The 17,749-nt window shown below is 42.7% G+C and overlaps 1 protein-coding gene across 1 annotated transcript in view; it reads left to right on the top strand.

Annotated features, from left to right (window-relative positions):
- FMN2 (formin 2) overlaps positions 1 to 17,749 on the top strand; it is a 411,725-nt gene that overhangs the window by 16,207 nt on the left and 377,769 nt on the right. Inside the window, 1 exon segment of the mRNA XM_017879766.1 lies at positions 16,485 to 16,651. Within this exon segment, the coding sequence (XP_017735255.1) occupies positions 16,485 to 16,651 (167 nt within the window).

Raw genomic sequence — 17,749 nt, 5'->3', positions numbered from 1 at the left:
CTTGTTGCCCAGGCTGGAGTGCAATGGCGTGATCTTGGCTCATTGCAACCTCCACCTCCTGGGTTCAAGCAATTCTCCTGCCTCAGCCTCCCCAGTAGCTGGGATTACAGGTACCCACCACTACGCCCAGCTAATTTTTGTATTTTTAGTAGAGACGGGGTTTCACTATGTTGGCCAGGCTGGTTTCAAACTCCTGAACTTGTGATCTGCCCGCCTCGGCTTCCCAAAGTGCTGGGATTACAGGCATGAGCCACTATGCCTGGCCTTTTCCAGGAGGATTTTTAATGCCACTCTCCAAGTTTTCCAGTAGCTTTCCATTGAGTGTAGGAACACAATTGAAACCTGAGATTTATATTCAAGCTGAAGACTAAATGTGTTCAGGATGAAGGAGTTAGATTTGCTAACAGTTTGTATGATTCAACTCAGCATAAGGGAGGCCGTATCTTATAGAATGTCCAGTGTTGGAATGCATGGTCTTGTGACGATCAATGTCATCATCACTGGAGATGTTAAAATAGAGACTGAGAAGATCAAAGGGGGTGGTCATAGCCCTGGAGAGGCTGAACTTGACCAATATCCTAGTTGGATATTCTTTCTAACTAGGAGAGTCAATGATATGTGACTTGAAAAGTCAGAGCAGCAGCTATGGTCTGTGTGACTCATTCCTTTTATTTGAGAGTGCTTTAAATATTTATGGAAAACTCTTCAACCAAGTGATTTTAGAAGTTGCCATTTATCAGATTCACTTTTATGGATTTAACTTAATAGATAGGAAAATTAAATTAAAAAATCATTTTCTTCTGACTTTCTATAGTTTTCCCTTTTAATCTTGATTTATTACATGACCTTTTAAAAAAATACCAGGAAATTCATAACCTGTCATAGGTCCTGACATGGTTGGTAATTATCATCATATGTGTTCTATGATATTCTTTTTTTCAACTTCGTTAGATTTATTAGATTAAATTTCTCTATTTATTTTTGTCATTTTCAGCCTTTGGTAAATTCAAGTTGGATAGTTTCTTTTTCTCTCTTCCCCAGGGAAAAAAATCCCTTGATGCTAGTCAAATTGAACTTTATATAAATTTTAATAGACCATGTAGTACCAAGAACTCTCTATAACAAAGTCATTTTTTTGAATACTCTGTCTCAGTATGATGTATTTGCTATAACTGATGTGGAACACATCTTTGAATACCCTTCTCAATATCCTTAGTGTCAAGTAACATAAATGCATCAAACGTGTACCTCAGTTCACCACAGAGAACAGTCAACTTCTTCAAAACAATTATGAAGACACATTGTAGGCCCTTTTTCTTGAAGACTGAGAGGATCTTCCTGTAAGAGTGTCAAATCAAAGGTGTACCTGGGTTCAGTGAGTTTTGATTCCTCCAGGGATAGTAGAGTTTCACTCTGCTTTATGTTGGTGCAGATCCCTTTATGAGCCATGGTCATCTTCTTTGCAGATGAGGGCAGGGAGTTCATCATCCCTGTGTGTTTTGTGACTTGTTTCCTTAATGATTTGTGTAGCTATTGGATTTCATGTTTGTTTTCTTTCTTTGAGACAACCCTAGATATTTATCCTTGTGGCAGTCTTCTTTGTACTGTAAAACCTGCAGCATTTTGGACCTAAAACTAGACATGGTAATTTCTATTTGATCATAAATGGCCCTCCTTATTTTTTTTTCTTATTTAGCCAGTATAGGCTGTTAGTATGTGAGATACAGAATATGTGATATCTCTGTATTCAGTGACATCATAAACTTAAGCAATTATCATTAATGTCTTGTAATAGATTTGTTTGTCAACAGCCTTATTTCCTCCTAATATTTCAATTCATAGATAATATGGGATATCAGGGAAGTTTATTAGATAGTTATGTCTGAGCTATAAGGTCACAGAAAAATTTAATGCAACAAGATATCTGTTTTAATTCTCATTTTGCATAAGATATAGTGGCCTGGAAGAAATAGAAACCTATGTTGACACCTTTTAAAATACAGTAACTGTCTTGTTCATCCTTCAACCGTTAAAAAATACACAGAAGGGGCCTGGTGCAGTGGCTCACACCTGTAATCCCAGCACTTTGGGAGGCCAAGGCGGATGGATCACCTGAGGTTAGGAGTTCAAGACCAGCCTGGCCAACATGGTGAAACCCTGTCTCTACTAAAAATACAAAAATTAGCCTGGCGTGGTGGGGAGAGCCTGTAATCCCAGCTACTCAGGAGGCTGAGGCAGGAGAATCACTTGAACCCAGGAGACGGAAGTTGCAGTGAGCCGAGATGCTGCCATTGCACTCTAGCCTGGGCAACAGAGCGAGACTCCCCCCCCCAAAAAAAACCACACACACACACACACACACACACATACACACAGAAAAAATATCAATGACATATTTGTAGGCTATTAAAATACGAGTTTCAAACAGATGATTAAAATTGAATGCTATTATGGGACATAAAACGCAGTACAAAACTTGCATTTAGCCCTCCTGTATATAAAACCTTAGACATATTACTCAAATATTTGGGCCTTGATTTCTTTACAATGGAATTAGTGGTTTGAACTAAATGATCTCTAAGATTTCTTCTGGCTCCAACATACTGAAGATTAACAGTAGTGGATTGTCACTGAGTCATTTGGTCCTCCTCATGACAATTGTTAGTCTTTGGGATGAGTAAAACCAGAAAGGTTACATATACCATCAAGGGTAGTGGGAGAAGAGCATCTCCTACTGTCTGTCCTCAAAGCTTCTATTCCTGTTTGGACACTTTCTTGTCTCAGTAAAATGGGAGACTCTCCCTGCTCTATGTTGAAGTCACTGAACCTATGTACACCTTTCATTTAGACATTCTTACAGGAAGATCCTCTCAGTCTTCAAGAAAAAGTGCCTACAATGTATCTTCAATATTGTTTTGAAGAAGTTGGATGTTCTCTGTGGTGAACTGAGACCACATTTGATGCATTCATATTACTTGACACTAGAAATATTGAGAAGGGTATTAAAGATGTGTTCCACATCAATTACAGCAAATACATATACTGAGACACAGACTCTCCCTCCTCTGTGTTGTCAGCAGTTAGGAGCCAGCCCGTACTCTGCATCACTTCTACAAGAGTATGCCAGCTACATTGTATTATGGTATTATTATTATTATTATTATTATTAGTTAAGGGCAGGGAGCATGTTTTCTTCAGATTGTCTTCCTCTAGTAGGCCTAGTACATTCTTTGGGATATGACAGACTCCTAAGTGCTTGGTTATATCTTATCTTTGCTCCTCCTCAACCTCCCAGTTCCACTAAGGATGTTTAATTAAGGCAGTGTGTTCTAAACAGACTGCTTTGAAAATCTTCCTTCTTGGACTTTGGTTGTTGTAAGTAGGTTGTTAGCCCCTGCAGGGCACAGATCGCTGGTCTGTTTATTTTATATCCTAATGCAGAAAGTTGGTCAGAAGCTTTTCCCAGAGTTGCTGGCTGAGTCAGAAGTAGAAGATCCCTGGAATAAAAATGAGGAAAGCAGAGTGTGCGTCCAGTTTTGGCATTGCCACTTTCCAATCTTATGACTTGGGGCAGACTCTAGAACCTTTTCATTCCTCGGTTAGTTTCTTTGAAGTTGTGATGATAAATCCTGTTCTGCCTACTTCACAGAGCTGACAGTAGATGCAGAAATGCCTTTTACGTTGTATAGCCCTGTTAAAATAAAGTATTTTTTACTTTTTGTAGTGTCCATAGTCAGAGGCCCAATAAAACCCCAGTGCAAGTATAGCTGATTTTACTTTTTCATTGTGCAAGAGGATTGCAACATTTGTTGTGAGGGTGAGTGAAAACTTCCCACCCACTGCAGTGTCCATGTTTATCTAGGCTTGTGATTTTTGCTTCCCAAGGTAAGAGGAGTATTTATAGCTAGTGTATGACTGCAAAGCTGATTCTACAAGCTTCACTTTTGATTAGCTGCAGTGTGGAAGAATGTGGGAAGAGTGTGAGGGGATTAGTACAGCGGTAATTGGAGAACATTAATGATTAGTAAGTTCCCGACTCTCATTTAATGAATATTATTTTTGATGTGAATTTAATAAATATAGTAAAACAAATAATGCAAGCCCTTTTATAAAAAAAAAATCGAGGTTAGGAATTGTAGCAAGCAGTGTCTTAAATATTACCTTGTTGTTAAAATCTACTAAATTTAAGAAAATCCCCAAAACTTGGTGGATGAAGATATTTGAATCTGTGATTACCTCGCCTATTACCATACTATTTCAAATGCTTTTAGATCCAACTTATGATTTCCTTCTTTTAAGTTGAACCAAAGTTTTTAATCACATTTACAAGTAGAGAGTATCTGAAGTACATCTTGATCATAATAATAGCAGGTAACATGTATTGGGTACTGTGTTAAACCTGTTACCAAAATTGTTTCGTTTAATTTTCACATTAAACCTTGGAGGTAATGAGGATGATTATTTCCAATTTCTAGATGAGGAAACAGGATTTCCAGGGGTTATGTAACCTGTCTAAGGCCATACCTAGCATCATGGAAGCATCCATGTTACCGGAAAGGGGTCCCAATCCAGACCTTAAGAGAGGGCGCTTGGATCTCATACAAGAAAGAATTCAGGGCAAGTCCTTAGAGTAAAGTGAAAGCAAATTTATTAAGAAAGTAAAGGAATAGAAGAATGGCTACTCCATAGACAGAGGAGCCCCAAGTGGTTGCCCATTTTTATGGTTATTTCTTGATGGTATGCTAAACAAGGAGTGAATTATTCATGCCTCCCCTTTTTTGACCATATAGGGTAACTCCCTGATGTTGCCATGGCATTTGTAAACTGTCATGGCGCTGGTGGGAGTGTAACAGTGAGGATGACCAGAGGTCACTCTGGAGGTTACTCTGGTCATCATCTTGGTTTTCGTGGGTTATAGCGGGCTTCTTTACTGCAATCTGTCTTATCAGTGTCTTATCAGCCTTATCAGCAAGGTCTTTATGACCTGTATCTCGTGCTGACCTCCTACTCATCCTATGACTAAGAATTTCTTAACATCCTGGGAATGCATCCCAGTAGGTCTCAGTCTTATTTTACCCAGCCCCTATTCAAGATGGAGTTGCTCTGGTTCAAACATCTCTGACATCAGGATTGGGATCCAGGAAGTAGCTTCTCTTGCTTAAGCTGTGGCTGCAATCCCATGCCTCCCCACATGGGTGTACTTCATGAAGTCAAGGTACAGAGTTCACGTGTTTTCAGTGGAAAGGAATGGGCAGAAAATAAGGAACACTTTCCATCCTATAAAAGAATGAGAGAATTATTTATGGTTATACTATTCTAGATTTCTTCATTTCTGTATAATTAGGTATATAATATGTAATATGTGTGATCAGCGACATGGGCCTTTCCTAGATGAAGATAGCGTGACCTTTGACAAGACACCTAACATCCTTAGGCCTGCATTTTCTTTCTTTTTTATTTATTTTTTTTGAGACGGAGTCTCACTCTGTCACCAGGCTAGAGTGCAGTGGTATGATCTCAGCTCACTGTAATCTCCGCCTCCTGGGTTCAAGGGATTCTCCTGCCTCAGCCTCCCGCGTAGCTGGGACTACAGGCACGCACCACCACACCCAGCTAATTTTTGTGTTTTTAGTAGAGACGGGGTTTCACCCTGTTGACCAGGTTGGTCTCTCTCTCCTGACCTCATGATCTGCCAGCCTCAGCCTCCCAAAGTGCTGGGATTACAGGCATGAGCCACCGTGCCTGGACAGGCCTGCATTTTCTAGTTAAGAAAATGACATTAGAGGCTGGGTTTGAAGGACAGGAAGATGGCCCCTCCCCTTGGGTCTTTTATTTGGGTGGAGGGAGGAAAGGGAGCAGAAAGAGCCCAAGAAACTTTGTCCCTCTCCTGCCCTCATCTTTATAGAGTTATAAATTCCTCAGAAATTAGCATTTATATACTTATAAAGGTTATAGCAATCTGTGCTGTAGAGATGATTTTATCAGCTTTTGAGAATTTTCTCTAGTTGCAGTGTTGCTACAGCTGCTGGGGGTGTGTTCCCTCGGCAGTGGTAGAGCCTAACTCTTCCTTTATGGTGATTCCATTCGAGTTTTCCTGATAAGTGACCCTGGGACAATGTGTGCTTCTGAAGGCCTCCCTGGCTGACCCTGTGGTCCGGGCCCTAGGGACTGACCTTCTAGCTGGCACCAGCCCCTGCTGTGAAATGGCTACTGCCCACAGGCAGTGTTTTGTGAGCTGTTCATTCAGCAGATAGATTTTTGGCAAATTGACTTAGTGCTGTTTTGCAAAGAGTAAGAGCTCAGGAAATATGGTTGAATAAATAAATGTATGCAAATATGAAGTGAAATGCAGGTTTGAAAACTGGACACTTGAAAAAGTTAAAATTATTCTAGGGCCAATGATTCTCATTTATTGGTGTGGTTGACATGTCTGTCTAGGAACAGCGATTTGACCAAGGAGTAGAGTGAGGGGACTGGGGGATACCTTGACTGAGGGGGGGATATTGTAGTCACGGGGTGTGGAAGCGAGTGCCAGAGGGAACCTGGAAGCCTCTGGTTTGCACAGTTAAGAAGTAAGGTTGTGGGGCTGGGCGCGGTGGCTCAAGCCTGTAATCCCAGCACTTTGGGAGGCCGAGACGGGCGGATCACGAGGTCAGGAGATCGAGACCATCCTGGCTAACACGGTGAAACCCCGTCTCTACTAAAAAATACAAAAAAACTAGCCGGGCGAGGTGGTGGGCGCCTGTAGTCCCAGCTCCTCCGGAGGCTGAGGCAGGAGAATAGCGTGAACCCGGGAGGCGGAGCTTGCAGTGAGCTGAGATCCGGCCAGGCCACTGCACTCCAGCCTGGGCGACAGAGCGAGACTCCGTCTCAAAAAAAAAAAAAAAAAAAAAAAAAAAAGAAGTAAGGTTGTGGCCAGGCACCGGGGCTCACGCCTGTGATCCCAGCACTTTGGGAGGCTGAAGTGGGCGGATTGCCTGAGGTCAAGAGTTTGAGACCAGCCTGGCTAACATGATGAAACCCTGTCTCTACTAAAAATACAAAATTGGCCAGGAGTGGTGGCATACACCTGTGGTCCCAGCTTTTCAGGAGGCAGGAGAGTTGCTTGAACCCTGGAGGCGGAGGTTGTGGTGAGCCGAGATTGTGACACTGCACTCCAGTCTGGGGGACGGAGCAAGACTCTGTCTCGAAAACAAAAAAAAGAAAGTAAGGTTGTGTTTGGAAGGCTTCAGGGCAGCCCATTCTCCCTAGTTTAGATTCAAGGCGTCCTGTTTAGTAGGTGAGTGTCTCCCGATTAAATCCTCAATTATCAAATGCAGGAAGAGAAATAAAAGTTGATGTCTCTGTCCACTCCCGATGACCCGGTCAAATTACATTCCTTGAATAGAAAAGGAGTTCAGTGTATAGTCCAGCTGGAGTGTGTCTCCTGGAAATAACAAAAACTGTTCACCTTCCCACCACAGTGATTTTGACTCTGTAATAAACTGGGTTCATATCTCTTGCTTTTGCAAAATCAGGAACATGCTTTGTTTAGCTTTGTGTCTTGAATTTTCACATGATTTTTGTGTCACATATTTCTATGTAATTAAATCTTTTTAATAGTGTGATTGAAGATATTTTACTGTGAAAGTTGAATATACACACTTAGAGAATTAAATGAATTCCCATGAATCCATCACTCAGCTTCAGTAAGCATCAATATTTTCAATGCCATAATAGTTTTATCAGCCCCCTTTTTCCCCTTCTACCCCATGCCACCTACTTTTTTGTGAAATAATTTAAAACAAGCTTCAGACGTCGTGTTATTTTAGTATCAAATATGTATCTCAAAATGGACTTTAAAATATGCTACAATGCCATTCTTTATATTGAAAGCAAATAGAATGAGTTGTTCAATATTACCCGGTAACTAGTCCATCCTCAGAACTCTCTGATACTCTAGAATGGATGCTAGGTGCAATCTGACAGTTGATTTGGTTCATGCTCAGTTCTCCCTTCTTTTGTTCCACAGGCTGGGGGACAGCGGGAGAGCTTGATGGGGGGTGCTGTGTACTTTATGATCACCCCCAGCAGGGGCCCACCATGTCTGGCTTTCTCAATTGTCCTGAAGCTGTGAATGATCCCTGGGTTTGAGGCTGACAGTTTGATCCTTTCTTTGCAAGCATTTCAATTGACATTTTCTCTAATGGATTTTCCATCCACTTGCTGTTCATTAAGTGAGCCCATTATTTCATTAGGAATTGCAAAATGGTGATTTTCTAATTCTATCATTTCTTTTGCACATTTTGGCTGGAATTTTTCTGTATTGAAGACTTTTCTTTATTCACGAGGTATGGTTGTTACCCTGAAATACAGACCTTTCTAGAAAGGCAGCATAAATGCTTCATTATTTCCTATTCTGTTAGCAGTGCCCTAGCATTCTCCAGTGATAGCTGATGTTTTATTTTCCTGGTTTCTTTATATATATTCAATATGTTTAAATCAATTAAGTTATTATTCTTTCTGTAATAGCATGGCTTTTAATGGCTCTATAGTTAACAGTCATGTGTATAAAGCTATCATTTTCTTTTTTATTTATGTCTTTATTGTTGGACATTTTAGTTCCTTTTAATTTTGGTACTATTAATAATCTATTTGTTATAGTACCAGGAACTGTGATAAATACTTGACATGCATTATCTCATTTAATCGTCGTAATACTCCTATGATGCATCACTCTGAGGATACCTCTGAACATTTACCTAGAATAGCTTTTATAAAGTTGAATTTCTGGGTCAAAGGGGTGAATTTTTAAAGATCACTGACACACATTGCCAAATTGCCCCTTGAAGCTTTCCTTGTCGGTGCTGATGCTCACTTCTGGGTTTTGGGATACTTTGAGTTCAGCTTGAGGGACACTGGACGAGCAAAATCGGTAAACCTGCTGGTTTGGTGGTTCTTTGAATTCTCATCTTTTCCCCCAGTCCTCCTGCTGTTACAATACAGTCTTGTCACAGAGCCAACCCCAAAACTGGGGTTCTGCCCGGGCGACCACATGGGTTCTTGGCTTCCCTCAGGAAGGAATTCAAGAGGGAACCACAGAGTAAAGGGAAAGCAAGTTTATAAGAAAGTAAAAGAATAAAAGGGTGGCTGCCCCGTAGGCAGAGCGGCCCCGAGGGCTTCTGGCTGGCTATTTTTATGGCTATTTCTTGATCATGTGCTAAACAAGGGGTGGATTATTCAGGAGGTTTTTGGAAAATGACAGGGAATTCCCAGAATTGAGGGCTTGTCCCCCTTAAAGACCATACAGGGCAACTTCCTGACTAGTCAGTGCATTCACAGAGGTCTGCCCAGTTTCAAAGAATGGGGTATTTAGAGACTGGGTGAGATTATGGGAGAGAATATGGAAAGAGTTGAGAGAATAAGCCGTGGGGTGAGCCTGAAAGCACTCTTACATTGCCATGTTGGGTAGAGGAGCCATTAAAAGGGACTTGGGAGAAAATGTCTAGCGAGTTAGAGAAAATAGGGGAGGGGAATATCATGAGATGAGAATAAAGTGCTTTAAGGAGTAGGAGTAAATCAGCAGTGAAATTTTTCTGAAAGATAAACTAAGTAGGATGGAGACAGAAATGTTGGCTGGGTGTGGCGGCTCACCTGTGTAGTCCCAGCACTTTGGGAGGTTGAAGCAGGAGGATTGCTCGAGCCCGGAAGTTTGAGGCTGCAGTGAGTTATGATAGGACCATTGCATTCTGGCCTGGGTGACAGAGGGAGACCTTATCTTTTTTTAAAAAAAAGCAGAAAAAAAAAGTTATTGATACCATGCTGGCCAGCAATTTCTGGCACATCATGGGAATGGAAAACAAATTAGAGCAGACTGAGCAAGGAGGGAGAGGTAGCAAATGTCGTTAATTCCAGTAGTGTTTTGATGTGAAGGGAAGCCAAGCAAAGGAATAGTAGCTGGGAGCGGAGAGTGATTTGGTTCAAGGGAGGATTTGTTCTTTCGGGTTTTTTTTTAAAGCATGTTTGTGTGATACTAGGAATGTCCAGCAAAGAGGGAGGTGTTTGTATTTCAGGAGAGAAGGGATAGCCAAAGAAGTGATATCTTGGCAAGCAATAAGGAATTCAGCTCACAACACAAGGGAAAGAACTTGCTGTTGCTTGTAACAGGGCCTCTTTCTATTGTGAGGAAGACAAGTGTGAGCATTTTTGCATAATTGGAATTTGTCTCAGTAAATCATTTGACAGTATCATCTCATCATTGGAAAGAATGGGTCAGGTGGGGAGAAGATTGTTTAAACATTGTATTGGAGTGGAAGCTTACATGAGAACGCACAGCAGTGTTGACCTCATTGAGGTATATAGCTGTGCACTGAAGGTGAAGACAGACAACACCTACGTGGCTTTCTTTTCTTTTTTCTTTTTTTTTTTTGAGATGGAGTCTTGCTCTGTTGCCCAGGCTGGAGTGCAGTGGCGTGATCTTGGCTCACTGCAACCTCCGCCTCCCAGGTTCAAGCAATTCTCCTGCCTCAGCCTCCTGAGTAGCTGGGACTACAGGTGCGTGCCACCACACCCAGCTAATTTTTTTGTATTTTTAGTACAGACGGGGTTTCACCGTGTTAGCCAGTATGGTCTTGATCTCCTGACCTCGTGATCCACCTGCCTTGGCCTCCCAAAGTGCTGGGATTACAGGCGTGAGCCACCACACCCAGGCTACCTGTGTGGCTTTCTTTTACACTGTTCAGTTGTTCAGGTGCAGGCAAAGAAAAAGTGGATGGCTGCGCCGAAACAGGTTGTGGTTTCACCTGACAAGCGTGGTGGAGGGAGAGAGGGATAAAAGAGCTGAAGTGTTTGAAGTATTTAATTATAGTGATAGAACATGGAATTTAAGCCACTGAGGAAGGAAGTGACACAGCACAGGTGACAGATTGTGCAACAGTAGTAGGGATAACTGGTATTCAAGGTCAGCATGGTGGATGGAGCTTTAGAAGAGGTTCTAGAGTAAGAGTCTAAAGGTAGAAGGTAGTTCTCAGGAGTTAGATGTTCCATTCAGACATTTGTACGTAGATTCATTGATGATCAAAAAATTAATTGATTATCCCCTCTTTGCCAGCCACTCCTTGAGGTCCTGAGTAAAAGGTGGTAAACACACAGCAGGGACTGCTGAAATGGAGTTTACTCTCCAGGAGTAGGAGACAGATCACAGACTTACATAAATTCAAGGACTAAGCTCTCTGAAGAATAAAGTGGATAATGGGAATAAAAGTAATGGGTCATGCTCCTTCAGAAAGGGTTTTAGGAAGTTCTCTCAGTGCAAGTGACCACTGACCGGAGACCTGAATGAGATGAAGGAGTGAGGGAGTCATTGATGTATCCGGGGGAAGAGTGTTCTGGTGCAAAAGGCTTCATGGTGAGAGTGAGCTCAGTGTGTTCCAGGAGGAGAAGGCCAGTAGGCAAGAGTGGTGAGAGGTGGGAGGTAGGGAGATGGCTCTTGCATCTGGTGAGTGTTGCGGGGTTGTGACTGACTGGGGCTGTTGCCTTGGGTTATAAAATAATTTACTGCAACAGTAGTGAGGTGAAGAATGCAAGTTTATTAGAGAGTAAGTACGTTGCAAAGGAGCAATGGGTAGCACAGCAGAGAAGTGGCTGTCTGCCAAGAGGCAGGGGCTAGGGTAAAGTTTGATAGGGTCTTGCTTGTGGGGCTACGTGCAAATCAAGTGATGCTGCTGGGGCTGCATGCAGAGTGAGGTATTTGGGAACAGGATAGTGTGCAAGTGGGTTGTTTGTGGTTAACCGTCTCTCAGAACAATTGTTCTCCCCCACCTGGGACCCCCGTTCCTCGTTGTTGCTAACTTACCTATCAGGACTCCACAGTGAGGGATCTGATTTTACTCTGAGGGCAATGGGAAGCCACTGGAGAGTTTGGAGTAAACTTTGGAATTGATCTTCCGGAAGTGGTACAGTTCCTGATAGTGACCGGTTTGAGGCTGTGAGATGGGAATGGGTGGCTATTTTGTGGTGAAGAAAATGTTAGCTGGAGGCAAGGGGCTCAAGGTCTCGGGCGAGGTATCCTCCTGAGCGCAAGTTTGCTCTCCATGTGGATGTCCACATCACTAAGAATGATAGGAGTAGAGGTGGAACATGGGGCAAGGAGGTGAGTTATTTGGTGAGTGACGAGGGGAGGGAATAACTAGAGGTTAGTGGATGGCAGAAAGGAGGAGGGATAGTGGAGTCTAGCCAGTGGCAGGAATTTTCAGAAAAGCTCATGGTTTTGGAGGAGAAGAAATCATCTGGAATTGTTCATGGGGAACAAGGAGGTTTCCCACATTTTGTCCCTCAAATGTGAGGGATTTGACTTAAAATGCCTCCACCTGGCCAGGCGTAGTGGCTCACACCTATAGTCCCAGCACTTTGGGAGGCTGAGGTGGGTGGATCACAAGGTCAGGAATTTGAGACCAGCCTGGCCAACATGGTGAAACCTTGTCTCTACTAAAGATACAAAGAATTAGCCAGGTGTGGTGGCACGTGCCTGTAATTTCAGCTACTCAGGAGGCTGAGGCAGGAGAATCGCTTGAACCCGGGAGACGGAGGTTGCAGTGAGCCTAGATCTCACCACTGCACTCTAGCCTGGGCGACAGGGCAAGACTCCATCTCAAAAAAAAAAAAAAAAAAAATGCCTCCACCTGAGATGATTGCAGGGCAAGGAGATCCTCAAAGATCCTCAAGCAGAAGCCAAGTTATCACTAAGGAAGGAGGTGAAGTTTCTTTAGAGAGAGGTTAGGCGTGGGGTTCTCAGCCTGGGGTTATTTTTCCCCCTGCCCCAGGAGACATTTGGCAATGTCTGGAGACATTTTTGGCTGTTACAGCTGGGGGCAAGTGGCTGTGCTACTGCCATCCAGTAGTAATGGCCAGGGATGCTGCTAAAAGCACGGGATAATTTTCCCCACTACCCCTAAACACAGAAATACCAGGCCCAGGATTTCGATAGGGTTGTGGTAGAGAAACCCTTCATTAAGGATTTCGGGGCATGTGCTTTCTTGGAAGTGGAGTTCCAACAGGTCATCATTCTCTCTCTTCCACACTGTTCTGGAACTCTTGATAATTTTTGGCTTGATATACACATACACATTTACTCTCAGTCACACACATGCAAGATCCTGATGCCCTTATTTTTTGTCAAATACATTATCTGAGTGGTAGGAAAGAATTAGTTTTAGGGCTATTTCCAGTAATTCGGTAAGATGAATACAACAATATACTGTTATAATAATTAATCACTTGAGAATTGAGGGATGCTATTTCCTAGATATTTAGTTCCAGTTAGATGCAGGCAAACTGAAGTTCTGTAGGGGAAAACTTTTTTATTCCCCTCAAAAAAATCCTGGGAGACCAAAGAATGTTCTCTAATGACTAGAAGAAATGGAGAAAATAGAGTGACCTCTTGTGTCCTGCTTTGTCACTCGAAATGTCAAAGGCAGCTTTTGAGATTTGTTTTATAGTCAGAAATAGGAAGAGGCATAACAATTGCATGACTAGTATCCTGATAGAATTGAACATTTATACATTTGAAATGTAGTTATTGTAACTGAAGTATAGACTTGGCCTGGTTTTGCAAAGCCCAGAGCTAAGAATGGTTTTTACATGTTCAAAGTTGCTCGAAACAAAATTAAACCAGTGAAAAATACGCGACAGAGACCTTACATGGCTCATAAAGCCTAAAATACTTTACATAAAAAGTTTGATGGTATAGACTGATAAATCATTTCCAATTCTGGCTATATGAATGAATCTGTCACAGGATCATAGCATTGTGTTTATTCAGAAATCCTGAAAATATTTATTGATGCTTTTTATGTGCAAGTGGCCAAGTTTGCAAGATAGATGCTGGTCATCAGCAAGTTTACATTTCAGTGAGGAAGGTCAGCTTTAAGCAAATGATTGCATAACCAATTAGATAAAATAATTAATTACCCAAAGAAATTATGAGGGGTTCCAAAAGAGCATGGAAGGGGATTACTAAAGACTTTTCTGGATAACAGTTGATCTAAATTTGAAGAAAGAATCTGCTGATTAGAAGGAGGAGCAATTGTGACCCCGGAAGGGACCCTAGAGATTTTCCATTTCCTCTGATGAAAGTTTATGAATGCAAAACAAGCTACAGAAATGTTTGAAATTAAAGAGCTAGGCCAGGCACGGTATTTCACGCCTGTCATCCCAGCAATTTGGGAGGCAAGGCAGGCGGATTATTTGAGGTCAGGAGTTCAAGACCAGCCTGACCAACATGGTGAAACCTCATCTCTACTAAAAATACAAAAAAATTAGCTGGGCGTGGTGGTGCATGCCTATAGTCCCAGCTACTTGGGAGGCTGAGGCAGGAGAATCGCTTGAACCGGGGAGGCGAAGGTTGCAGTGAGCCAGACCATGCCACTGCACGAGTGACAGAGCGAGAGTCTATCTCAAAAAAAAAAGTGTCGGAAATAAATTAAGGCCCATAGCTATGACTCTGCACTCTCGCTAACATTAGAACCAACTGACGACCCGTAGAAAACTGATGCCTGAGCCCTGCTTCCAGCAATTCTGTTCTCCCAGGTGATCCTCAGTTTCAGCCAAGATTGAGAACCCGTGGGCTAGGTGGACCCGGGCCCTCTAGGATCCTCAGCCAGTGTCTTACTTATTTATTTATTTATTTATTTATTTATTTATTTATTTTTGAGACAGAGTCTTGCTCTGTCACCAGGCTGGAGTGCAGTGGCACAATCTCGGCCCACTGCAAGCTCCACCTCCCGGGTTCAAGTGATTCTCCTGCCTCAGCCTCCCGAGTAGCTGGGACTACAGGCGCCCGCCACCACACCCGGCTAATTTTTTTTTATTTTTTTTTTTTTATTTTTTTTAGTAGAGACAGGCGTTTCACTATGTTGGGGCCGGAGGTCTCGATCTCCTTGACCTTCATGATCTGCCTGCTTGCGCCTCCCAATAGTGCTGGGGATTACAAGGTGTGAGCCACTGCCCACCCGGCCCAGCTTGTCTATCTTATTATGCTCTCTTGCGCTTTTTTTTAGGGAAATAGTAAAAAAAAAAAAAAAAAAAAGTCCTTAGTTCCGACCTCCCCATGCTAGTGTTATAGTTTCTGAGGGAGCATCTGACAGAATGTGACTTTTATATCTCTTTTCTGGGTGACTATTTTTTATTTTGTTGGCCAGCTCTCTTCAGCTTCTTTGTGGGGTTGCGTGCCTTTGGCCTCCTGACCTCTTTGGCGTCCTTCATTCTCCTGTCCCCCGTCATGATGGACACCGTGAATGTCTAGTCATGATATTTCGGAGTCTAAATGGCGGCCACATTGGCGTTACAAGCTTGCTGCTCTTCGAGAGCCATCTGCAATTAAATTAAGGGGTTTAGGGCCTTTGATATCCAATATTTATTTATTTATTTATTTATTTATTTATTTATTTATTTATTATTTTTTGAGACAGAGGTTCACTCTTGTTGCCCAGGCTGGATTGCAATGGCATGATCTCGGCTCATTGCAATCTCTACCTCCTGGTTTCAAGCGATTCTCTTGTCTCAGCCTTCTGAGTAGATGGGATTATAGACACCTGCCACCACGCCTGGTTATTTATTTATTTATTTATTTGAGATGGAGTTTCACTCTTGTTTCCCAGGCTAGAGTGCAATAGTGCGATCTCAGCTCACTGCAACCTCCGCCACCGAGGTTCAAGCGATTCTCCTGCCTCAGCCTCCGGAGTAGCTGGGATTACAGGTGCCTGCCACCACGCCTGGCTATTTTTTTGTATTTTTAGTGGAGACGGGGTTTTGCCATGTTGGCCAGGCTGGTCTTGAACTCCTAACCTCAGATGATCCACCCACCTCGGCCTCCCTAAGTGCTGGGATTACGGGCGTGAGCCACTGTGTCTGGCCTTGGATCCAAATTTAAATCCAAAATTGGATTTACCAATTAAATCCAAAAGGGAGCTGAGTGAGGTGGTATGTGCCAGTAGCTCTAGCTACTTGGGAGGCTGAGGCAGGAGGATGGCTTGAGCCCAGGAGTTTGAGGTAAGCTTTGGCAACATAGTGAGACTTCATCTCTATTAAAGAAAAAAAAAAACCAGCTGGTTGTGGTGGCTCACACCTATAAATCTAGCCACTCAGGAGGCTTAGGTGGGAGAATTGCTTGAGCCCAAGAGTTCAAGGCCAGCCTGAGCAACATAGCAAGACCTTATCTGAATTAAGAATCTTAGATGGAAACTGTATAGCCCATAACTTGGCCTGTTCTCTTTTGAGGCAGGAGGTATTTAGGGGGATGAGAGAGCAAAGCAGTTCTGCAGTTGTTTTATGTGGCAACTCTGGCCTCAGACTACAGAGCCTTCTCCTAGCTTGAGAGGCTCCTTTCTGTCAGTAGCCTTGGAAACGGTGTTGCTCCCTGGCAGTGTTTACCCAGCCGCTGTCCCCTGGCGAGTTCAGAGCCAGGTGATCGGCAGTGCTCCCTGTTAATGACTGTGTTTCATCTGCAGGGCGAACACTGTTGGAGAAGCTGTTCAGCCAGCAGGAGAACGGGCCTCCAGAAGAAGCAGAGAAGTTTTGCTCGCGGATCATTGCCATGGGTCTTCTCCTTCCTTTTAGTGATTGCTTCAGGGAACCGTGTAATCAGAATGCCCAGACCAATGCAGCTTCGTTTGATGTAAGTAGGAGAATTCACTTCTGCCTGTGAGGCAGATTTGCTGTTGAAATAGCAACTACAATGTGTGTCTGCCCAGTCACCCTATAATTTAAAAACAACATGTGATGCAGGCATTTTTTTTCCTTAGCTGCTCAACAGCTCAGTATGTCTGTTTGTACACTAAAAAAAAAAACTAGAGTATTAAGTACCTTTGCCAAACCTCCTTTTCTTAACAGATGGTCACTCAGGAGTTCTCTAGCCTGCTTTAATCAGCGATGATTTTAAAAATTGATTTCTAAATTATTTTTAATTGTGGTAAAATACAGATAACGTAAAATTTACCGTAGTAACCATTTTTAAATGTGCCGTTTAGCGGCATCAAATCCATTGATGTGGTCGTGCATCCACCACCACCATCCATCTTTAGAACTCTTTTTAATCATCCAAAATAAACCCTGTACCCATTAAACAATAACTCCCCATTCTCGTCTTTCCCCAAGCCCCTAGCAACCACCATTCTCCTTCTATCTCTATGAATCTGACTACGCTAGGTAGCTCATATAAGTGGAATCATGCAGTATTTGTCCTTTCTGTGGCTGGCTTATTTCACTTAGCCTAATGTCTTTGAGATTCATCCATGTTGGAGCATGTGTCAGAATTCCCTTCCTTTTTAAGGCTGAATAATATTTCATTGTAGGTATATGTCACATTTTGTTTATCCACTCATCCATCAATGGACACTTGGCTTGTTTCCACCTTTTGCTATAATGCTGCTATGAATATGGGTTCATAATGAGTGAATAATGCCGCTGTGAACATGAGGTCCAAATACCGCTTCAAGACTCTGGAATCAGCGATGATTCTAAAGTGGCTGTAAGTCAGTATTTATGACTTTGCTGGTCGTAGGCATTCCTTCAGAAGCAGCTCCACTGGGCACAGTTATTCCTCCCAGTGGGCCGCAGGTTTCCATGGGCCCCACAATGCTATTTTGGTGCGTTCCTAACTCATGTATGTGTGAAGTATGGACTTGAAGCAGCATCGTCTGCTTCATCCCCAGCTCTCATTCACCAAGAGGGTTCATAGTGTAGAACAGTAATTCACCAGGCATATTCACAGAAC

Source organism: Rhinopithecus bieti, unplaced genomic scaffold, assembly GCF_001698545.2.
Source record: "Rhinopithecus bieti isolate Rb0 unplaced genomic scaffold, ASM169854v2 scaffold_11565, whole genome shotgun sequence".
Taxonomy (NCBI): domain Eukaryota; kingdom Metazoa; phylum Chordata; class Mammalia; order Primates; family Cercopithecidae; genus Rhinopithecus; species Rhinopithecus bieti.
The sequence above is the reverse complement of the archived record's forward strand: the minus strand, read 5'-3'. Positions and strand labels throughout refer to the sequence as shown.